Source organism: Vigna unguiculata, chromosome 3 (genome assembly GCF_004118075.2).
Source record: "Vigna unguiculata cultivar IT97K-499-35 chromosome 3, ASM411807v1, whole genome shotgun sequence".
In the NCBI taxonomy this organism is placed as follows: Eukaryota; Viridiplantae; Streptophyta; class Magnoliopsida; order Fabales; family Fabaceae; genus Vigna; species Vigna unguiculata.
This window is the reverse complement of record NC_040281.1, coordinates 20,274,657-20,300,210: the sequence shown is the minus strand read 5'-3', so window position 1 is coordinate 20,300,210 and position 25,554 is coordinate 20,274,657. Positions and strand designations below refer to the sequence as shown.

At 35.7% G+C, this 25,554-nt stretch overlaps 2 protein-coding genes across 2 annotated transcripts; one reads left to right on the top strand and one right to left on the bottom strand.

Annotated features, from left to right (window-relative positions):
• Nucleotides 1-177: 177 nt before the first annotated feature.
• Nucleotides 178-4,118, top strand: LOC114176249 (uncharacterized membrane protein YuiD). Its single transcript, XM_028061223.1, has 5 exons — nucleotides 178-428; nucleotides 601-757; nucleotides 1,374-1,424; nucleotides 1,587-1,679; nucleotides 3,858-4,118. Exons 1-5 carry the CDS (start codon nucleotides 331-333, stop codon nucleotides 3,924-3,926), a joined length of 468 nt encoding a protein of 155 aa, XP_027917024.1. The 5' UTR covers nucleotides 178-330; the 3' UTR covers nucleotides 3,927-4,118.
• Nucleotides 4,119-7,975: 3,857 nt separating this feature from the next.
• LOC114175126 lies at nucleotides 7,976-8,608 on the bottom strand. Its single transcript, XM_028059892.1, has one exon. It carries the CDS (start codon nucleotides 8,606-8,608, stop codon nucleotides 7,976-7,978), a length of 633 nt encoding a protein of 210 aa, XP_027915693.1.
• Between the last annotated feature and the right edge of the window lie 16,946 nt (nucleotides 8,609-25,554).

The following is a 25,554-nucleotide window of genomic DNA, read 5'->3' as shown; positions in this document are numbered from 1 at the left end:
TGTGCTTTTGAAGTAAAATTAGCCGAGATATTTTGTAAAATAAAATAGCTAAATACTGAACACTTTTATCTTAAATTTAAAAATCTTATTTTTCTATACATAAAATAAAGACGTCATATTGTACATGAAGATTCTAAAGAAGAGAAGAATATTCAGGCGTGAGAGCTAAAGTATGACCGTTAGTTAGCGTTTGGAAGAAAAAGGAAGCAACCCAACCAACCACTGAGAAGACACCATTCCATTCACCTTTCTTCTCAAATGACTCTCTTTTCTTCCTAGATCCCTTGACTTTACACATTCCAATTTTATTCTGTGGATGAAGTTGCAGCCATGCATTCTTTACCCTCATCAATCTCTTCCAATTACCCTCTCATTTCTGCTTTCGTTGCTTTTGCCCTTGCCCAATCCATCAAGTTCTTCACCACCTGGTTCGTGTTCCCTTTTCTTTTCTTCTTTCTGTGTTTCCTTAACACGTTATGGTTTTAACATTTAGTTGTAGCTGTTGTTGTTTAAGAACTCAAGGTATTATAAAATACTTTTCAAGATAAAGTAACAGAAGATCAGATAGTATAAAAGTCTTAATGTTTCTTAGGTATGCAGGTTTAAGGAAAGAAGATGGGATCTTAAGCAATTAGTTGGGTCTGGTGGAATGCCATCATCTCATTCAGCTACTGTCACTGCTCTTGCATCTGCCGTTGGGTTGCAAGAAGGCTTTCAAGGACCTCTTTTTGCTATTTCCTTGGTTTTCGCTTGTACTGTATGATTTCTCCCTTTTAATTCTTCACATAAATCAACACTCGATATCTCTTTGCTTAATGTTTTATTTACTAATGATTTTCTAAAGACCTAACCAGAGCCAAATCCAAAATTTTAGTCCATTGGATGGCAGAGCCTCAAGGTTTAACTAACACGTCAAGTTGTTCATTTTACTTCAAAGTCAGAATTCTAACATTGATGCGGTGATAGTCTTTTTCTCTTTTATAACTTAACTTACCTATCTCTGATTGATTTGCACCTTAATCCAATTTATGGATAGCTTTTTCTGCGGTCCAACTCTCAATAAAGAAACTAATTACAAAAGAAGAGTCTAAATTAAAAGTCTAATCCATTAAGAGAGAGCCTCAAGAGTTATCAACTAGTTTACTTTACTCAATGTAATGTTTCAAACAATCAAGGGTTCAATGCTATTTATAAGAGGTGTGAGCATACTTGTTTCAAATAACTAAAGGATTGATGTATGATATGAATAGATAAAAGAAATACACGGGAAGAAATCTGACCAAACATGTCAATGTAATTTGCTTAAACAACTAAACATGCATGTGTTAGACAATGGTTGTGTAAAATAAATTTCTGAAAGAGATTGGTGGCAGGTGATGTATGATGCTACTGGTGTAAGATTGCAAGCAGGACGCCAAGCAGAGGTTTGATGCCATTTTTTGTCCTTTCCTTTTCTTCTATGCAATTTTTTTTTTTTTTTTTCTGTTTGTTGCCTTAGATTGCTGTGCATAGAAGCTTATCTTTGCTCCTTTAGTTTAGCTTTTTTCAGTGAATTTTATTGAATTTGAATCAATGGATTTTCCCAGGTTTTAAACCAAATTGTGTATGAACTTCCTTCTGAGCATCCTCTTGCTGAAAGGAGACCACTTCATGAACTTCTAGGGCACACACCCCCTCAGGTTATTATTTTTCATTTCAATGTTTCCTATAGTTATAATTATTTGATGGACCTAAGATTAACTAATGAAATTCAGTTCACCATTAAATGTCACTGCTTAAGATTCTATCATTCTCATACAGTTGCTGATTATGTTCACTCTGAATTGTAATTTGGTTAAGTTAATAACTAGCTTCTCCAAAGTTTTTTCTTTCTTTCCTTCCTCATTTTACTTAACTAGTCTATACCCTTTTAATCATTATAGAATTACCAACTTTTCATTTTAGTATGTATACTTAAAAATTATTAGTTTTAGTCTTTACATTTCTTAGTTTTAAGTTTTATGTGGAATTATGTTTTGATTAAATAAAAAATGATTTTTTATAAATTAAAATTAACTTATTTTAAATTAATTTATATATAAAATTTTCAGATTTTATTTTTAACTTAGTTTAAGCATAATTCTATTTCATTTTTTTTTATGTTTATTTTCTCTAAAAGTTCTTGTGTGTGCGCTAGGGATGTCAACAGAGCGGATAGGGTACGGGTAGTAGCTCTCCCATATCCTATCCGTTGTATAAATATTCATCTTGTACCCGTATCTATATCCGTCGGATATCTGTTATGCGGTTATCTGCATAATTTTTTAATATCCACGAATATCCACAAGTACCTACAGGTATTTTAAAAAATAAAAATAAATATTTAACAATATATTTTAATCATAAATTCAAATAAAATACAATACATAATAATTATAAATTTTAAACAAAGTCCAAATAAGTCATTTAAATATTGTTGAATGACAATTTACAAAGAAATGATTTTTTTAAAAAAACTAATTGATAAAAAATAACTCATTCAAAATCAATATGTTAATATTTTAATCATGTTTTTCTTTAATTTAAATTAGAGTATAGCGGATACTGTATCCACGAGTACAGATACTATGTTATCCATGGATATCTATTTATAATATCCTTTCTATCCGTTGCAGGTTTTATCCGTGAATATTCACTCGTATGAATTTTTTTTACATCTCTAATGTGCTTGATATGATCTTTTCCTTTCAAATTTGGACTATATTATCTATGGCCATTTTAAATTTAAAAATAATCTTTTTAATTTATGTGAGAAAGAAATGTTTCGGTTTCTTTGTTCAAATGCCTTACTTAAACGTTATTTACGCAAATACATTGAATGGAAAAAATAAGCTAGTTAGTTATAAAAAACACACATCAGAATAGGTTGTGATGTAAACTAATTACAATAGTTACTCAAATAAACAAAACCTAAAATGAAACTTATAAAAGAGACTAAATGAAACATTTTTCAAATCATAAGATTAAAGGTACTGATTTTAAATTAAAAAATAATCTTAAATTTAAGAAAAAAAAATTTGAATCTATATTTTATGATTTAAGAAACAAACTAATGACAAGTAGTTTTTTTGTCAATTCTACAAATTATACTTGTTGAGAATAGTCAATTCTTTGATCACTAATAGTTTTTGTTTTTGTTTTTTTTACTATTGCTTCCAACACTTCTAAATTACTAAATGCACCCAACAATCACAGAAAAAGTCTAAACGATCCTTCAGCATTGTACTGCATCACATTACCCCTGTCATTACTATCCATGCTTTCATCATTACCATTGCTGCATACGAAGAAGAAATTAAGAACGTTGAAAAGGAAGAAAATAGAAAATGTAAAAATAAAACTTGTCCAAAATGCCGAAACATATTTTATGTGTTTCGGAAAATTATTTTCAAAATATATTTCGTGTGAAATATTCTGGAAAACTTGTTCCAGAAGGCACCGTACGTATTCTGGAAGGATTGTTCTGAGAATTCGAAGATCTTTTCTGAAATATTTTTCACTTGTTTCGGAAATTTTGATCTGAAAATTTTGAAAAACTTGTTCAGACAGAATAAGTAATCTGAAAATTACTTTTATGAAGGGTAAAATGATATTTTGAAAATTTAGGGGTGAGCGAAGAAATTGTGAGAGTGCATAAAGGGAAAGCCGAACTTTTTGATGCTTAGAGCTCAATTTTATTTTCTATTTGTTATAAGAATGTTATAGTTTATACATGTAAACTTTCAAATTTTAGAAAAACATGGAATATAAAAGCAATTTGAAATAAGATGAAGAAATGATTGTAAATTAGTGTTTTGTTTTCTGTGATGGTTGTGCAGGTGATTGCGGGTGGGATACTTGGACTCTTAACAGCACTTGCCCTTCTAAGACCCCTCACTATAAATTGAGGCCTTTCTTCACTTCAGTTTCTGCTCTCAAAAATAACTCTGCATTTCAAGAACTTAACAATTTTTCTTTTCTGATGTCAAGATCATAGATAAAAAATTGAATGCAATAGCTCCATGCGTTCAAATCTATTACTGTTTGTGGGTGTTAGGTATCTAAAAGGGAATAATGTATTTCAAAGGAATTTAAGTCTAGGTTTGAGTTCATACGGAAGAAAAGAAGTTTTAGTAGTATAGAAAGAAACTTATTCTCTTAAAGTTTTAGTAATATAAAGTATTGACGTAGGCTTTTTGCCTTTTTTTTTTTGGCTTTTCTTTCCCTCTTCTTCCTCTTCATCTCCTTCAGTAATTTTAATCATGAAAGTTGTTATTGGTATAAGAGTGGATAAATCCCCCTTTGTTCCTGTAAGGTCCACTATTTATTTCTGTCCTAATTTTAAAGGGGCTACTCCAAATCAGTTGGACCTAAGGTTGGCCCATAAGGAGCCAAGGACCCTAAACCAGCTTACATTCTCATTCTTATCACTTTCAGAAACAGTCTCCCCTTCTCTTAGAACAACAACGCTTCTCTGCTAGGGTTTAGAGCTCACTCGCGCTCAAGTTAGCTCAACCAGTTCGACTCCATTTCGTAAAACTGCTCTTGAAGCTATTGGGTTCATTGGCTTAAGGGTCAAAGTCTGTTATTACATTATGTTTGCCTGATTGGATCTGTTTTGCGCTATGGGTACCTGGTATGTACTGTTGAACGTGTGATAATATGCTATTTGTGCTCTCGATGTTGTTGGAATCTGGTTTGGCACGCATGAGAGCTGTGGGTTTTGCTGAACTCGCTCAGGCGAGCGGGTTGGTCACTCAAAACGAAAGCTCTGGCTTAAGCGAGGAGCTCTCGCCTGAGCGAGAACAGCAACAACTCACCCCCTCTCTGTTTCGAGGGCTCGCCTAAGCAAAGGCCACTCACCTGAGCAAGAGTAGTCTTGCCTGAGCGAGTTGGGCTAGCTTGAGTAAGACCTCGACGTGCCCTCTATTTGCAGTCTCGCCCAGGCGAAAGCAGGTAGCTTGAGCGAGGGGTTCCTTTCGCTTGAGTGAGGACTCTTTAGCTTGAGCGAGGGCTCTTTAGCTTGAGCGAGATTAACAGAGTTGAGTGTATATGCGTATGTTTCACATGATTGGATGATGTGTGCTTTAAACAGTTCAAGTTATGATGCCATATATACTTTATATGATACATTAGGGCTGGAAGTCGATGTGTTTGGCATGAGCTTGATATGATATATGTTTGGATAGTTGGTTATTTATATATATATTGACATGAGATTGGTATGCACGGGAACTCTATGGTTGGTTGGTGAAACATGGACAAGGTATGGGTAGGATGTAATCCCATGACTCTCATAGTGGTGGTGCCTCATCTATTGGACTTAATTCCATGAACCTTAGGGTGAGAGTTCATGGTGGTGCCACAATATAAGAACGTAATTCCACAAGGGTATCATGGTGGTGCCTCAAGGCCAAGACGTAATTCCACGAAGGCCTCGTGGTGGTGCCTTATGTAAGGACGTAATTCCATGAAGGCCTCGTGGTGGTGTCTCACTGCTAGGACGTAATTCCACGGGTCTCGTGATGGTACCTCATTATACGTATTTGGATAGTCAAGTCTTGGAATCTTAAGTGGTTTGGTATCACATGTGTGGATGTCTGTTATTTATGCTTGACTTTGAAATTGCATGTTAAGTGTTATGATATAAGAGTCTTTTACACTAGCTTACCCTTCTACTTTCTTATATGTTTGTGTGGGGTTTTTCTCCTTTGCGATGATCATCAATTTTATTGATGTGAGCAAATATGAGAACCCTGACAGTGGTACTAACGATATAGATGCTGCAGCTTGATGGTTATGGACAGGTATTGGGCTCACTATGGAGCCCACAACTGAAGGAGATTTATTAGTTTATGATTCTCTTGTTCTGGACAAGACCTTGCATTACTTTTGGAACTATTGTACTTTGTTTTAGGGAGTGTGGTGCCTCTATTTTTGTTATGGATATGTTTGGTATACTGTATACCTTCAGATCCCAAACTCCGTACTTTCTGAATATTTATGTACGCGACGTTTTTATTTATTTGAGGTTATCCAATTATTTGAGACGTTACAGTTCCTCTATGAAAATATTTCTTGATCCTTTCTTCTTATTTTCTTGGTTTATTCTATTTTTTTTATTCTTTTCTTCCTTCTTTCTTCTCTGTTATCCATTTTTTTCATGAAATTAGTTAACGTGGATTTATCACAAAATCCTTCTGACCCATATTACTTGATACACCACAACTAGTTGGAGAAACTTATCACTCCTGAAATAAAGAAATGAAACGGGCATTGTTCTCAAAGAATAAATTTGGACTAACCTTCTTGGAGCTATGCCCGCATGAGAAAGCATTTCAGAAATGATTTCTTTGAAAAAATAATGTACATGAAAATAAGTTTTATATTACTTAGTTCATTATTTTTCAAAAGTATTAATGTTTTAGTATACAACCAAGTTGTCCTCCAAGATTTGGTTAATCCCTACTTCAACGTCTGCAATGTCCTCACATAACCCTTTAATAAGTCATGGGAGGTGAGATACATGCAAACACTTTGACACTTAAGTAAGAAGTGATACATGTACCTTGATTTTATGTATATAATTGAATATGACATTACCTGGTAGTAAGCCACGTGTGTGTGTGTGTGTGTATTTTAGGAATGTAGTCCTACTTTAGGGAAGTTTAGATACTGCAATAAATGTTGTATCATAACATTAGATTGAGGTGTTATTGCCCAAGCGGGCTAGGATGACGTTGGCTAATATGATCTGACATGATCTTTGCTTGTATATGGCAATTGTAAGAATGAGGCGAGATGATCTTGGTCCCACACAATACACTAGCCTGTTAGACTACTATTATACAATGAAGTGCAACAAGAGTCTTAGTTCGAGATGTTGTATAAGTGTGTTGTTTTGAGAAGGGGCAGACGAAGTCTTGATACACCATCATGTTATATTGTGATACACCAGCCCCCCAAGTCTTGATAGAAACATAATCTAACATATTTCACTGACAAAAGTGATGTCTGACGGCATAGGGCAAACGAAGAGTCAGAGCATCCTAGCCACTAGATGAAAGAGATCTAATAGTTAAAATAACCGAGAAAATCGCTTTTACGCACACCTTTGAGGCTATAAATAGAAGAGTGGAGACCTAGGGGTCCCATCTATCCGACAATAGAGATAACTGACCAAGATAAAGTCGTTGTCGTTTGTAAATTAGGTATGTCAAACTTCTCCTTTACTTCTTGTAATTCTCTTCTTAAGGCTGCTTGCTTTGAGAATGATGAGGCCACCCGTGTACCGAGTTCATCCTTAACGAGGGATAGGCGATGGTAGTCGCACTGATAATGATAATGAGGTCAAAGCGTTACTACGTTCAAGATATGATTGGGTGGATCTAGGCTTAAAGCCTGCCTTTCTAGGTTTAGGTGGTCTTCTTCTATAAATGTGTTTGTAAAGAGTGTTGAGATGGTAGAGGGGACTGTAGATGATGATATTGTGAGTATAGACCGTGTAAGCACAGGGGATATTTGTTTGCTATGGTCGAGAAGAGTATCTTTATAATTTCTTCTACATGTATTTGACACTCATAATAGAGCTATATGTGCATTTTCCTTTTGACGAGTTCACCATGGGGGTGCTTAGGGTGTTGAATGTTGCCCCCACCCAAATGCATCCCAACAGTTGGGTCTCATTACAAGCTTTTAGAGTATTATGTTGAGTTTTTCACCTAAAATCAACTCCACAAGTTTTCCTTCACTATTATAGCACAAGTCCTGGTGATCTCATTAGTTAGCTATCATTAGTGGGTCAAAGTCTCATGTGTATACTCGGTTTATACACTTAGTCCTTTAAGAATCTCGTCAATGAGCATTATAGTTTCACTATGCACATCTTTGTCAATGTCAAAATGCTCATCTTTCAAAGGGGTGTTGAATAGATAAGATGTTTAACGAAGCGCCTTCTTTAACCTTCTTCCATGTTGAAAGAGGATGTACTTCTCCAAATCTCTCTCGATGGGGTTACCACCCTCTTCAGCTCAAGTCTGAGTCCTCGCTCAAACTTTAAACACTTCCACTCTTCTGTGATGTTCTGTGAGGAATACCTCGCCAAGTGCTCAAATCTGTTCACATACTCCTGCACTATCATGTCTCCCTGCTGCAATGCTAGGAATTCAGCCTCCCTGTCCTGTCTTGCCGTATCTGGAAAGTACTTCTCCAGGAAACGAGTTCTAAAGTTGGCCCAAGACACTGACTCTTCACTATTCTCCATCTGTTGTTGCATGCCTGCCCACCAGTATTCAGCATCCCCATTCAGCAGGTAAGTAGCGAACAACAATTTCTGTTCATCTTCGCAGTTCATGACTTTGAAGATCTTCTCACATTTGCGGAGCCATGCATCCGCTTCATTGGGGGAGGCCTTGCCAGTGAACTCAGCTGGCTTGTGGCGAGAGAAGTCCTCCACGGTCGGCACCTTGATTGGTGCAATCGTCGTCGTAGGCTGCGCTGCTACAGGTGGCTGCATCGCATCCACCATCCGGTGAATCACCTCAGCGATGTCATCAGCACCACTACTCCTCCTCCTCCTGTTAGCAGCCATAGCCTGGATACGCCACATTACAACTGTTAAAAATCAATCGCTTAGTCAAACAAAACCACACACATCTTTTCACATTTAACACACAACATCCCACAAACAAACACATCGATAAGCTCACTCCCCACTAGCCCCAAAATATTATAAAAATATTTTCAAAACTTTTGCTCTGATACCAATTGTAACATCCCTAAGGAATATTACTGATTTTAAATAAATAAAATTCGAAATAAAATAATTACCGCATTTAATATAAACTATTTCCCAAAACACGGGGAAATTTAAAACTTATGTATATAAAACCATAAAACAAACATGAGTCCATAATTCATAAAACTGAAATAAAGTCAATGGCTCCCAACAGGGTTACACAATATTCTCAATGCTAAAATAATAAACATATATATACATATACAAAAATATCCCTTGCTAGCCCTCGCTCCGAGTCTAAGCATCTCCTGGCTCACCTGTCACATCATCTGCTCTCGGATAACAAGTTATCCGATCATCGTCACACACACACAGAAAGGGTAAGCTATGCACAATATATATATATATATATATATATATATATATATATATATATATATATATATATATATATAACAAAACATGAATATAAATATGTTTCCCAACCCAAAATAACATAACTAACTTTCTCATAATGTTCAAATAACCCAACCATGACCTCATAATCCTTCATGAGTCATATACATGTACTAGGTCTTGGGACTTCCTTGTGCTCCCACGAAACTAACTCATTCGTGGTCCAACCCTATGAGCCTATCCCGGTCATAGTCCTGTCCTACAGACTCTTCGTCTGTAGTAAAACATCCAAGTCTCATACTTGGACCCTAGCACGCACGCAATCACCATACTATGGACTCCTCGCCCAATAGTAGCCGACGGGAACATAACAGTTTCTTGCCCATCGTGCGCCCGACACATGCAATCACCATACTAAGGACTCCTCGCCCATTAGTAGCCGACGGGAACTCAACAAGTTCCATGCCCATCATGTGTCCAACCATCTAGCACATCCTAGATCCCTATTGGACTTAGTCCTTCAAACCCAAACATCACACCACATGCATATACATCCTATACCTAAGATAAAACAACCAAAACACACTCAAAATCACGTATAAGTACAGTAACTCGCATAAACTCGCTTAAGCCAGGGACGCTCGCCCAAGCTAAGCCCTCAGCCTTGCTTAGACTAACTCACCTCGCCTGAGCGAGCTTCAAACAGTGACCACACCACGTTCTCTCGCTTAGGCGAGATCATCTCTCACCTAAACACCCATTTCAAACTCGCCTGAGCTAAAAATACAAACAAAGCATCACACATGACCACGGCGTCTCGCTTAGGTGAGTCCATCTCGCCTGGGCGAGATCCTAGTTCGCTCAAAACCCACACACCCTCGCCTAGACGAGAAGTCGCGCTCAACACGCACAACTTCATCACTATCTCGCTTAGGCGAACCTCACTCGCCTGAGCGAGTGTCTGCGTCGCTAAAACCCAATTCTCTTCGCCTAAGCGAGAACCTCGAGTAGGGTAAGAATATGAGTCCCTGCATGTCTCACCTAGGCGAGTACCATCCGCCTGAGCGAGAATTGCAGGTTCTGACACTGTTTTACGCACACAAGCACTGCACCAGAGAACCCAAATACGCTCCCAAAACACACCAAATCAATTTGACAACCTTACACTCACAGAACAACATAGTACAAACGCCATAGAGACTCTCACTCCCACTTTTCATACCATAAGAGTATACACAACACAGAATAGCCATCATGGGCATCAATTCACATGAAATTTTCAATAAAACAGTACCCAATTACCCCACCCCGAATTCACTCCACAATTTAACTCGAATTCTCTAGCAATAGATCATCAATCTCATACAATCAGACCAAAAACTTAACAATTTTACACACCCAAAACCTCAATTTCGTGCTTAATGGCTATTCATTGTCCCTTATGGGTGATTTTTCAGCACCTAATGGTTACCCTTCTGCTAGGTTTTCTTTATCCCTTCACATTCATACCACAACTAATAGTTAGCAAAAATAAAGCTTATTCTTTGCCCACCAAGGTTTGAACCTCTGACCTTCCACTCATAAGGCCAAAGCACAACCACTATGCCAATTCACATTTGGTGATACCCTCCAATCAAAAACAGTTTACATCATCAATTCCATACTCATACATATTATTAAAATTAATAATAAAACAACAACACATAATTGACATACATAGGACTCGAACCCAAGTCCTTTCACACAATCAAAGTACTCTCAACCATTTGAGCTAGTACTTTTCCACATCACACCAACCAAGAATTAATGCCATAAAGGCTCTTTTTACTCGCATTTATTAATTAATTAATTATTTAATTAATTAATTTCATGGGTCTTACAAACGAGGCCGAGCCCACTCTAGTAATTGCCAAGAAGCTTTCACCCCTCCAGATAAGTACAAAGACCCTATACCAACTTTAACAATATTTTGTTATCTTTTTTGTAGTCATCTTATAACACTGTTTTGACTATTTTGAATTAACTAAATGACACATGAATGAAAGTTCATAGTTTGGTACAATAGTGTGTTTTAACTTTGATTCGGTATTACTTTGAGTATATATATATAATGTAAAGCATTTAAATATAACTATTGTATCCAACAAAATCCAAGTAAATAAAAAGTCATTTTGATGGACGAAACATATTTTACCAATAGCAATAGATAAATGGGAAGGATCATCTCGGACGATGAAGCTTTCTTACCCAATCAAAATAAATAAATGGGAGGAACCATCTCGGCTGATGAAGCTTCCTTACCTAATCAAAATAAGTAAATGGGAGGGATCATCTCAAACGATGAAACTTCCTTAGCCAATCAAAAAAATAAATGGGAGGGATCATCTCGGACGATAAAGCTTCCTTACCCAAATATTAATTAAAGTTTGGTGTAGATACCAAAATACAAATATGTAGATAAAGTCTTATTACATTGAACTGATGCCTCATTGATCATCTCGAACGATAAAGCTTCCTTACCCAAATATTAATTAAAGTTTGGTGTAGATACCAAAATACAAATGTGTAGATAAAGTCTTATTACATTGAACTGATGCCTCATTAAAGTCTTCTCCGTAAAAAACCCTTTGTAGAGAAAACAATCGAGGTAGGAAAGAGTACATCGTTATTAAGTACAATATGTTTAACTGTAATAGAATTTCAAATGTGATGCAATCCAAGTTCTCAAGAGAGGTGTTCTGGATAAGTGCTCCAATTGGTATGCTCCTCTGTCCATGGCTTCGAGCATGCGTAAAGGACCTTCCTTGTTGGCTAAAAACTTGTCTTCACTTTTCCTAGCATCATTTGTTGATCAATGTTGTACCTAAACAAATAAACAGATTAAATTGTAATACTTAGGAAGTAATCCCAAGGTTGTCTCCTAGTTGTTAGCATAAATGGATTTGGTGCATATAGATTTGATGAAGGATTGAAGATCATCGTGAAGGATTGAAGAATTGATTGAGATTTGATGAAGGTTTGTGATCTGATCAAGCTTGAAGCAATGCTTTAAACTGACTAACATACAAGGTCTTAAAGCTTGAAAATGAAGCTTTAATTGAAGACTACTTGACTTAGGATAGAAGTCTTGTGTTTTTCTTTTTGCAATTATTCAATCTTTTAAAATGGTTTTAATAGGTTAAATAGCTTGTTATTATAATTTTGCAAGTAACATACTTGATCGACTGAAATACTATTCAATCAGTTGATTTCACTTAAAGTGAAATCAACCTATTGAGCATAGATTTCAACTTGTTCAATATGTCACTTGACATACTATATAGTCTGATTATTCAGTGAGAATGAAGTAAGATTCATTTTGTGTGGGAAATAATTTTGATACTTCTGAAAAATCTCATTCTCTCTAAACATCTAAGTGTTGGAACTATTCATGATCATCTTTAGAGTCTTGGAGTTGTCAGTGGTCTTGGTGTAGGCATTGAAGAAGGTTCTTGGTAGGCTAGGGAGAGCCACCATTGAGGTTTGATCTTTCTTGTGCCTCTATGGTGTGTTTGGGTTGATTCCAAATATGCAAGAGTGGTTCTTTTTGTGCAATGTGGGCTTCTTGTGTGATTCAAAAGCCTTGATGTGCTATAGTGTATTTTCAAAAGTGTAATCTTGTAAGGATTTTGTAAAACTTTTGAAATAGTGGAAAGTCAATGATGACACAGGTTCCACAAAAGGTCTAATTACTAGAAGCATGTTGAGAACAATACAACAAGGTTGGGAGCATGTTGAGACTAATTGGCCTAATGGGCTTCAGCTCTTTTTCACTTGGGCCAAGGAGGACATCAAGATTTGATGGGCTTTTAATTAGTGTAGTGGTGTAGATTTTAATTAGGCCATGTATTAAGCCATGCTTTTAGCAACATAAGTGGCGGCATAAAGAAAATGGATCATGGAAATCATCAATGCATTGAATTGGATCAATTAAAGCCGAATTCAATAGCTAGGCCGAGAGCTCCTTTATAGCATGCTTCACATTTAGCATATGTAGCACATGGTGCAAAACATGGTAAATGTGACTTGTCACATGGTTTGTGATTTGTGAATCATGGAGAGGGAGTTATAAACCATGTGTTGAATTTCAAGTTTTCCCTCCCTTTCTTTGGCCGAGCTTTGAAGCATTCTTCTCATATAAAAGGAGGCATCCACCATTGTACAAATCACTCTTGAGATTCATATGCTATGATGTTGAGATTACTCCATAAATTCTCCTTCTTGGCTAGAGCTTCCATAGGATCTCTTCTAGCCATCCTTCCTCTAGGATTGACCTCACCTTCCTAGGATGTTTTCACCACATAATCTTTTCATCACACCGAATATAATCATCCTCCAAAGTTGCTTCCGCCCTGCACATCTCAAGAAGCTCTCAATCTGCATCAGTCCATGCACTTGGAGCTTCATCAATCAGGCTAAGGTTGCCTTGACTAACTGGATGTAGCTTAGTGGAGTGGACTAATATAAAAATTCTGTGTGATTTGATTTACTTTTATTAAATTCATCAAGAAAATCAATCCAAGCAATCTTTCTTTGTAATTTTGACGTGTTTGCATAATCAATTGGTACAACATTACTTCTGTTATTAAATGAGATTTTTCTTGACTGATAAGTTGATCAAATTTAAAATCTTGTGTTAATTGATATTTCTATACACTATTTGTTAGTAACTGATCCTATTTTTTAATTTGTTGTTTGTGTCAAGTAATCAAAATTATTTGATCTTTAAAATCAATCATTATGTAATTCCTCGCATCTGCTCACACCAACAAGTTGATGATCATCGCAAAAGAGAGTACCACACAGCAGAACACACAACAACAAAAGTAGGGTAAGCTAGAGCACAAGAGATTTCATCCATCAAATCAGATATAATTGCACGATCCATTCACTCAAATCAACCAAGCATGTTATGACTGTTCAAGCAATACACTACGACACGACTCGACTCATCCGGATACATATAACTTAGTCAGATTCAACGGACGCTTGCACTTGTGGTGGATACCTCTGCTCACCCCCGAGCTGCTCACCCCTGAGCTATGTGTTACAAGTGTTTCAATGAATCAATTTCCCTCACCACAAGGTTAGCCCTTAATGAATTTCAGGCCTCCTACTACTCTCACCACAGGAGTCAGTCCGCTCTAAGTGAGACTAACTGACCCCTTAAAGTGTCAGGATGCAATCCTTACCTTGAATCCTTACCTAGTTATACAGATGGGGCACCACCATGGGCACCCATTAACAGGGGCCATGGAATTACGTCCCGACCACTGAAGCGCAACCCTGAAAGTCTCACCTAGAGACCCCAAGGAATTATGCGCTGACACAGACCAAAATATGATGACACAGTCAAAAAGTATTCATCATGCAAGGATATAACCAGTATGTCAACCTTTAAAGCCAATCTTTTCACGTTCCAGATCCAACTCATTCCAACTCATCACAATCCATCCCAACTCATCTCATTATCATGCCACTTTAATAATACCCATCTCATTTAGTTCACATGCCAATTTTCATACCAAACCCATCATCTACAACTCATGATTCATGCCAAGCATACATAATATTCCATTATATACATGTTTCTCATCATAACATTCATACTCAAACCAATATCAATCATCCAAGAATAAACAAGCACCCAAACAGCGTACTACCTCGCCCAGCCCCTCGCTCAGGCTGAAAGGTCTTGCCCAGGCGAGCCCCCTTCGCCTAGGTGAGGGCTCGAAAGAGCATCCAGAAACCAACGCAGGATCTCGCTTAGGTGAGACCCCTCTCGCCTGGGCAAGATGTTCGCTCACTCAAAAATTTGAGCGGGTCGCCTGGGCGACCTTTCGCGCAAACTGGTTTGGGCGAATCCCTGTTTGTCTCGCCTAAGCGAGACTGGCTCGCTTGGGCGAGATTAACAGGTCTCACCACTATTTCACCTACAGCAGCCATGTTTTTCAAACCAACCAATCATGCAAGGTATTCTCACGCATAAAAACGAAGGATTAATCTATACAATCAACAACCAACTCAAGAACAGGCCAAAACAACTCAAAACTGGAAACCCTAACTTCTCGTACCTGGAAAATAGGGCTAACAGAACTTCGACACGGGACCTCAGAGCACAGCAACTCGAGTGACCGACTTGCAGAACTGGCGGAACAGCGGAACAGTGGAAAAATGAGATTAGTTCGAACTCTAAACGGTGAAATACGAAGAACAGCTTTAGGAAGTAAATACAGTAGGTTTAGAATCACTTACGTGAAGTAGAAATCACTACTTGAGCTTTTTGGGCGGACTGGTTCGAGGCGGGAAACAAACCCTAGTAGAGCTCTAGTGGTACAGTGGAGAGGAAGACGGCTACGAATCTGAGAATGAAAGAAAGTGTGAGCGTTAGGGCAGCCTGGGTTCAGCTTTAACCTTTGGGCCAGTTCTTAGGCCCATCAGATTTGGGGCAGCCCTTTATGTAAGGCAGAAAAAAAGAACAGGGCTTTACACATATCAAGTTGCTAACTCTGTGTATTTGAAATGTGTGACTAATCTTGATAATCACATAATTCAAATTTTTTATTTGTATATTTTTAGTGCATTTACTATATAATTTTGTGTTAAAATTTTAATATGTTGTTTTGATATTTCAACCAATTAAAATGTATGTTTCAGAACTGATGCACTCTTAGAGTTTGTGGTCAATTGAATTTTGAGTAAAGTTTTGTTAACCTTCAAAAATAATACACTTTTTGAAAAATAGTCAATTCGACCCCCCTTCTTTGTTAAGAAACATCTTATTTTACTTACACCAGTGACAAATATTTTCATTCAAAGGTTCCAAACATAACATAGGGGGTTGTGGCAATTCAACAGAATACAAATTCACAAATTACCAAAATATACGAAGGTTAAAAACAAGTTTCAATACGCAATTAAGCAATGCATACATCCATGAATATGTGATAATGTTAATAACTCCAAGCTACATTCTTTAAGCATGAACGCAACCTAGAAAACAAATACCCAATTTGTAAATTAAGCATAAATGTAATAATTTTATCCAGTCAACATAGATTGAAGATGAAGAGAAAACAAAAACAAAAATACCAAACAGAAATAAGACCTCAAAGCTTCATTGCATTTTCTTTAGAAGTCAATACACATAATTTAGTAAGTCGTGGAAATGAAGTTCAAAAATAATATAGAACGAGAATAGATCATGGAAAGATACTACATCAGAAATGTGAATAATCAAACCAAAATGTTAAACCCTAAGTTGGGTACTGCCCAAAATGAAGAAAATAGTGCATAAAATGGTGGCTCCTCAATGGTGTTAAAAAATGTGAGAGAGAAGACAAAATGAATGAATGAGGTTCAAGGAAACTCATAAACCCTAAAACTCATGGTGACATCACACAAAAGCAGACCCACTAGACTACTCATCTACTGGATTGCTACTCCTACTGCCCATACCAAGTATAGAATCAATATCAAACATACCTTACTGAGGTGAAGATGTCGACACTAGGTAATATGTCAAAATGAAGATCTTGACTGAAGCACAAACACAACTTTTCTCTCTTCAAGGAGCTTTGTGAAAATAAGACCAAGTGACAACCTCTAACCTCAACGTTCCTATTTATAACATAAACTCGCGACTTTTACACTTTCCCACCTAAATTTTCCATCATTTCATCCTACAAACCCATAAATGCCATTTTAAACAAAGTGCTTTTACGATTCCCTTGATATGACCTTTTGTCTTCCTGTCCCATCCATTTTATAACCTCCATGTTGCTTCAGCTCCTTGAGGCTAGGGGGCTAGTATACCCTAGTGGGATGGACCAAAGAAAGAAAAATTTTCTTTGCAAAACTGACATTCACAAACGCATAAGATATATGAAACACTTTAGCGTGCAGACCATGCCAGAGGCTAGGGGGACTGATGTGATATAGTGGCTAAATTGGCCATTATCCCAAAAGGGTCGTTAACCTAAAAGCCACTAACTTAAAGTGACCACTTAGTGTAATATACACTACACGAACCGCAATAAGATACATAGCGACATACTAGGTAAAAAAGCACTTAGCCACTAAATACAGCTTGTATGAATCAACTTCTCTCTAGAATCTGGTGTAGATACTCTCTATTTGAAGAACCTTAAGCAATTTAAGTGTTGCCATGATAAAGGTTATGTTTTTAACCAAGTAGAAGTTGAAACTAAGTAAGTTCAATTTTAACCTTTCTTTTTTAGTCAGATTTGTGATGCACGTATCATGCTTGCATATGAATCATTTGGGTTCAAAATGAGTCTCTGACCTTGTAATTATGTTCATATAGTTGATCTGACATTTCTTTTTGTGTATAAGTCAGTAGCTGGAAGGTGATAGAAATAGAGCTTGAAAAAGAAGGGTGTAACATCCCGTCAGGATATTACTGATTTTTTATCAAAATAAAGAAAAATAATAAACACGCTGCATTTAATAATACCTCATTTCGCAAAACACGGGAAATTTAAAACTTTTATTAATGTTCAATAATAACCTAAAATCCATAGTTTATGAAACGAAAACAATATAATTAGTCTCCTCGAATTTTACATATTATTTCCAAAACCATATCAAAATAAAACATAAAATTCCTTAGCTATCCCCTCTCCATGGCTAAGCTCCACCAGAACCACCTGCATCAACATCATTTGCTCACGTGTACCACGTACAAGATCATCGCCAAACACAAGCAGATAGGGTGAGCTTAACAGATAAAGCATATAAAGAATGCATACACATATACAATATTTTTACATTTATCATACAGTCACACTAGAAGAATTTCCTCCTTGGATTTCTTATCACATGGCCACAACCATGTTATTTGTGTTCCACATCTTCTAGTGATTACCTCAAGATGACTGGCTGCCACACCTATCGACCACAGCCGATAGAGCACGTGCGGGAAACCATTGTTACGGATCACACACTAAAATGCTAGGTGGAGTTCCCAAATACGAATATAGTTTGTAACGTCTCAAGACCACCAACTCGTCAATCATCAACTGAAAAGGGCAATTTATCTGGACCCATCCGTACTGGTCACAACCAGCACACTCACATCGGCAACACTCACCAACCTGAGCCATACCTCAAGAGTTCCTCGTGTTCATTGCCATCCCGAGCCACAACTGAAGAGATGCTATTCTGAGTCACAACTAAAGAGATGCTATTCCGAGCCACAACTCAAGGAATACCACGTGCTTAATCCCCAATCTCAACCTACAACTCAAGGGATACGTTCCGAGCTTAACTCAAGGAACACCAGCAATCCAACCTTTGAAGCATCACTAGAAGCCTTGTAGATCACGCCTACAGAACCAGCAACGCAACGTTATAGCAGCATAATCGCTTGGCAAGGGACACGTATCGCCAGGTGTTGCCAGCTTCCAAACCGCCTGGCGGGTGACGCATATCGCCAGGCGCGTAGCGCCTTAGAAAACAACAGAGCTTCAACGACCGCCTGGTGGGACTCCTCTCACCGCCAGCCGCATTAGTTCCAGTAGCCCGCTAACGCTATCACAACCGCCTGGCGGAACCATCTTCAACGCCTAGCGGGACTCACACTGGACCCCCTATTTTGTGGCCATCGCCTGGCGGTCTAAAATCTACTGCTAGGCATCACACCATTAACATCACTCCTATTAGTTTTTGCACATTTTTACCAATTTCCCCCTCTTAAGTCTTGGCTATCAACCATTAAGTACTATCAACCACTTGAGCTAATACTTTTTCACATCATACAAGTTAGAATTAAATGTCATAAAGGCTCTCCCTACCCTCATTTATTAATTAATTAATTAATTAATTAAATTCTACGGGTCTTACAAAGGGAGCTTTGAACTTGAGAAAATGAGTAAGAATATCAAAATAAACCTGATGAGTCAGTTAACATAGTTAAGAGTTGTCTGGTATTGAGCATAAAAGGCTTTAGACAATAGAATAAGTGTGTTAGGTTCGAACAATTTGTCTAAAACAATTTTAATGGTATATGACATTTGTTCTAAAATTTGAGATGTGTAGAACCGAATAATACCAAACTGATACAATCATCATTTTATAAGAATTGAGTAGACAAATACTCTCTAAATGAGTACTCGTAAGACGAAGTGCTTGCTAGACAAAGTACTCGTTAGACGATGTTCTTAGTAGACTAAGCACTCATTAGACAATGTACTCGGTAGATGAAGGACTTGTCAGATGATGTACCTAATACATTATGTATTCATCAGAGGATTGCACTCACTAGATGAGTTATCCATCCATTGAGTGAAAAGCAATTTCAAGAAATGTAAGATGATACCTTCACTAAATGAATCAACTTGCTAGATGCACTTAATTGAGGTGTGATTCATTTAGTGAATGATATCAATAATAAGAGAAAGATACTTTCTCAAAAGTATTTAAGGAGTTAAGTGTAGTTAAGTTGTTAAATGAGGAGTGGATTTGCTAGATGATATTGGGTGCTTAGAGCCAGGGCATGAGACGAAGAATAAGGGACATGTGGTTGTGTAGAGCCAAGGCATGAAGCTAAAATCAATTGTGGATATATATATATATATATATATATATATAATATATATATATATATATATATATATATATATATATATATATATATATATATATATATATATATAAGTAGATCATATTATCAAGTCGAAATGCATGTTGGTGATTGACAAGTGTGCATGTTTGATCAAAAAGATGTTATTATATATTATATGCTCATTATATTTTTTTAGTTTACTCTATGTGTTATCTTTGTGTGATTCATGTTATGATCATGTGTGTGACACGGGAGCAGACAATAATGTAGGAGATGGTGCACAATCGTAGATCATTGGAAATCTTGCCTTAGTCTTATGGTTTGTTTGGATGAGGCAATTTAAAAGAGTAATTCATTTATTTGGAGAACAGACTCAATGACCAAGACGAGCCAGGTGGGTCAGACGACCCAGATGGATGCGACCGGCTTGACAACCCAGACGGACATGATGGCTCGATGACCTAGACGAGCGCGACCTGCTTGATGAACCCAACAGGCTGAGACAAGCGATAACCCAGATAGGCCGGGCCAAGACGACACACTTAAATTCGTCCAAATTTGGCCGAGTTGAGTTTGACCGAAATTTGGAAAATTTGGTCGAGTTAGCACCACCCAAAATTTTTCCGAATTTGATTGAATTGGTTCCGACCTAAATTTGGCCAAATTGGAATGAGTTTACGGCGGCCAAAATTTGGTCGAATTTGGTCAAGTCGGCTCGATCGAAATTTGACTAAATTTAAATATTTTATGTTGACAATTATATTTGTTAAATTTAATTTCAAAATTTATATATTAAAATAAATATTATTAAAATGAAATTTTGTCTCATTAGAGAAATTCAATTATTTTATCCAAATAAGAAATTGAAATGTAAGGTATTCCAATTACTCTATCCAAACAGATTATTAGGGAATTTTGTATTCTTCTATTCTTCTTTCAAACTTTATACTCCTTTAGACGAAATTTCTATGTTGTTGTAAATTCCATTTTTGTAAAAACTCAATCTTGAGGAATGTAAATATCTTTATATGCATAGAATGTTTTCTCTGAATGTAAGACAATATGGTAGATGATATGTGACTAGATGATAAATTCTATTTCTTGTTATTAGATTATCTATTAAATGCAATTCAATAGATTATTAACTTAAGACATAATATAGGAAATGTGACGCCTGATGTTGCATGTTACGGTAAATACAACTAGTGCTTGATTGTGTCACAAGGAAAATGAGGATACTTTCAATTTTAGAAACTCTTCGGGAATAATAATTGGTCTCATAGTTGAGCATATCGTAGAAATTCCATCAAATGGTTATAGGGATCCTCTCCACCTAAATCATGAAATTTTGGCAACAAGTGAATCAATCTAGACTTTAATTCATAATTGATTGATCCTTCAAGCATAGTTGGCAGTTGAATGCACAAAAAGGTTGATATCCCATGTTTGAGTTGGTCAATTCTTTAAGTGTTCAAAGTCATCTCTTTTATCCTATTTTGTTTAGATTCAAATGTAGTAATTTTTAATAAAGCTTCACATTCTCTTTGCTCTTGTTCTTACTTCTTCCTTGCTTTTATGGTTTTCTCAGTTTAAAGATCTAAAAAGCATAAATTAACTGATCTAGATTGGTCATGATATGCCATAACCAATACCACATGTTGTCCTTCCATTAGAGAGAATCTTCCACTGAAAATACTTGAGGTGTTGATAGATGTACCTTGAGTTTCCATCATTTATGACATACTTTTTGTGTTGCATCTTTTTCTCTAGTCGTTGTTATGCATTTAAACCTTTATATGTCAAGCTCTGATACCAATAATGAAAATAAGGAAAAAACAAAAAGTGAGGGTTAAATTTTGTTTTTAGTTTCTTTCTAAAACTTTTCACAAATATCATTTGATGATGGATACTCAAACGATTTTTTTTAACAAGTGACTAGTTAGAGATATTAGCTTCTGATGAAGTATAACATACACAACTTTAGCATTTGATTGATTTACTTGTTTGAGACGCTTTGATTACAAATTCTCATAAAACTCTCCTTTGTAAGTTAATGGAAATAAGATGCAATATAAAGAAATAAGGAGAATAAGGAATACACAATGCATTTTTAAACTGGTTCATTTAACCACACAAAAATACATATAGTTGTCAATCATCTAATTGAGTTCCTCTAAGCAAGCTAATGCTACAAAGTACGAGAGTAGTCTTTAGGGGTGTAGCCTTACCCCTTGAGTATTCTTTTACCAAGCCAATTTTGGTTTAACATGAGTATTCTTTTGGATCCTAGCCATTCATAGTTGACCACATTCAAGTATTCTTTCTACAAGCCATTGTTGGCTTAAGCAAGCCTTCTTTCACAACCCACTTCTAACTTAACCAAGTATTCTTTCAAAATAGCCACTACTGGCTAATAACCAACTATGATTTACCAAACAACCACTTTTGTCTATGATGTAGAGATTGAGTAATATGTGATCAGTTATCACAGTTTTTCTAGCTAACAAAGATAGTCCTTTATTGATGTATCTGAGATTTAAGGACTCTTCTTTCTAACTTGTTGAATTGAACATTAGTAGTGTTCTTCCTTGAAGCTTCTCCAAAATTTTTACAACATTTTTGCATTGTGCAGATTGTCTCTAATTATGATTTCTTCTTCTTAAAAGACTTTATATATACTGTAAAACAAAGTAGTTATTGTAGAATAGTTTTTGTCCATTGAGCAACTTAACCTCTTTTGAATGCCTTTTCCTTTGTCTAACAAGATTCATATTAATTGATGCATTTAATGCACTCTATATAGTAATAAATGTTGTTTTCTTCCTTTGAGTAATATTTAGATGTTCTTATCTTCTTCTTGGCAGTATGCGTTGCTTTTATTGATCCCGAGAGCGCCTAATAAATAAATTGCTTGTATCGTCTAATAGTCAATATTTATAGTAACTTTACGATGTTACACAAGAATATGGAACAAAATGAAAACTTCTTTGTATATCATAAGGATTTTAACCATTTTCATTCTCATTTCTCTGTATTGTAAAATTTATAAATAGAATTTACAACAAAAGAATGTTCTACTAGAAATGAAAAGTAAATGTCATACATCAACTATCTTTACACTGTGATTTCTTCCTTGCTTCATTGTTGGGAGCTTCCTTTAACCCTAAAATTTACTCTCATGTGACATTGTTACACGATCATAACAATAACACACATAAAAAGAAAAAAAGATCACAACATGAAACGGTAAGTTAACCATAAAAATTTAAATTTAGGTAAAATAAACATAATTAATCTAAAGCATCTTTCATTCATTAACCTAATCATTCATACCAATCAAACCAAACACCCACAAATACAATGACTCATCTTCCAGAAGACTACATGTATTTAGCCCACCTCAACACTGAAGTTCTCCCACGATACTATTTGCTCTACAAAGCATCGTCTGCTAGACATGATCCTTTTTCATACCATGCCTAAACTAGATGCCCTCAATTAATAGGGTTAACTTCTTCGGTCCCTCAACATTATCCATTTTTATACGAGGCCTTCTCCTACAAGCCCCCACCCATTCTCACCCTCAACTATCTTTTAAAAGGGTGTTTATCAGGTTGAATGTTTATTCGATGAGTTAAAGTAATAGGATAGCAAAAGCACAAATAAACACTTAGACAGATGAAGGTTGAAGTCTAAAGCAAACCCAAAGAATGTGAAGCTTCAAGAAGCTCAATCAAAAGTGTTGAAAAGATGAGTCACAAGTTGTTAGAAAACACAAGTCATTAGGTGCATTCAATAGTGCAAGACTTAGTTAAACTCGATTGATAATATCATTGACTAGACAAGTCAACGTGATAAGGCATGGCATTAGACTTCTACAAGGAGTAGGCTAGTGAACTTAATGCATTAGACGATTCCACGCTAGCATACAAAGGTACAATATGGGTATTAATGTTAGATAAGTCAAAGTTAACTTATGAAGCTAAATGTTGACTATCCCTATTAAACAAGTACTTTCTATAAACGACTTAAGTGGAAGAATGACTAAACAAGTTAAATGATGACAAGCATTAGACAAGTAAAGTTCAAATGATGCAAAAAGGAAATATCAAATCACAAAGTGATATGATGATCAAGTCTGAATTGATCAAGGAAATTTGAAAGTTGAAATTGATAATCAAATCAATCAATAAATTAACATATTGCCAAGCTATGAAGATTCCACAACAAGGCTTAACAATATTAGAAGATATTATTATTGAAGATTTTATTGAAGATTTAATATGTAGAAATATCAAAGATTATTGATCATAAAAAAGGAAACATTCTCGATTGAAGATTGTGAATGTTGCCATATATTTCCAAACCAACCACAAGAAAGAGAAAGCCTATGCAAATTAAAGATTGTAAGAGAATCTCAAGAAGATTGGAGCCACAACACATTGTATTTGAAATTCAAATTGTTGAATATCTTAAAAGGAAAAAGTCATAATTTACAGGAAGCAATATACTCTAAATGTAATATCAAGAACTTGCAGATGAAAAAAGAAAAAGATATTGAAGATATGCTCAATTGAATATGCATCAACAATCAATTGACACAACACAACTATAAGTACCAAGACCTAGATGATGAAGATAAGAAGAAGAGTAACAGAGAAATACAAAAAATGTTGAAATACTATCATACCAATTCTTGAAAAGAAAAGAAAAGTGAGAATATTATGTATAGAGTGGTATTGATTTATGTGTAACCTATTGTAAATTCGTCACCAAGTGAAGTAATAACCTGTAAGGGTGATTGAACTCTTTTGTGTGACATATTATATTGATCATTGTGATTGTGAGTTCTCTGTTGAAGCTCAATCTTGAAGATTTGATGAATCCTTGGAGATTGAAGATTTATGTATCTTATCCTTGCTTAGTTTAGTTTGTTTCAACTTGTGTATAAAAGTTATTTAATCTTTTAAAAGGGTGTTTATCAAGTTGAATGTCTTCTGCATATAGATATGTGATTACTGTATCAAATCGACTAAAATAACTAATAATCAGTTGACTACACTAAGTTAAGTGAAATCAATCAATCGACCATTATCTTTAACCGACTTTATACAGCAGTCAGCATAGACATATATTCATACCTTTGCTCTTTGACAAGTATGACTTTACCTTTGGAAAATTCTTTTTTAAAAATCATCAAACACTTATAAAAGAGTTAGTTAGAGTTGTTAAATCGGTGACAACTTGTTCATGGTGGTTTGAGCTATGTTTATCTTCATCTTGATCTTGGAAGAAAATTTCTTAATTGGCTAGGGAGAGTGAATCATCTAGATTTTGTTAATCATGTGTGTTGTGTGTTGTTTGGAATATCTAGTGTGAGTCTAGGTGTGCAAGAATGTGTCTTGTTGTAGGTGTGTTTCTTTTCGTAGGTGGTTCAAGAAGATTATAAATGTTTGTTTTTCAAGGATTTGTAGCTAAAAGAATTCTTGTAATTTCTTGATAAATTGGAAAGGTAAACTTAAATTGCTTTGTTTGAATTGAATGTAGCTCTTATGAGTGAACCAATATAAAAATTTCTTATGCATTGTTATCTTTTCTTTTTATCAATTTGCAATTTCATCATCTTTGTTTCAAGAAATGTGATAAAGTTGAATTGTGTGACAAACTTGAATGTGATTAAATGTATAATCAATTAATTTGTCATTTAAAATCAATCTTTGATAAAATATATTGAGTGTGTTTGTTACAACTTGTTTTGTGAATTGACCATTAATTTGTC

Coding starts and splice junctions, on each gene's coding strand:
- LOC114176249 (XM_028061223.1), top strand. CDS start 331: ATGCATTCTTTACCCTCATCAATCTCTTCCAATTACCCTCTCATTTCT. Junction 429..600: donor ATCAAGTTCTTCACCACCTG/GTTCGTGTTCCC, acceptor TTAGGTATGCAG/GTTTAAGGAAAGAAGATGGG. Junction 1,425..1,586: donor AAGCAGGACGCCAAGCAGAG/GTTTGATGCCAT, acceptor GGATTTTCCCAG/GTTTTAAACCAAATTGTGTA.
- LOC114175126 (XM_028059892.1), bottom strand. CDS start 8,608: ATGGCTGCTAACAGGAGGAGGAGGAGTAGTGGTGCTGATGACATCGCT.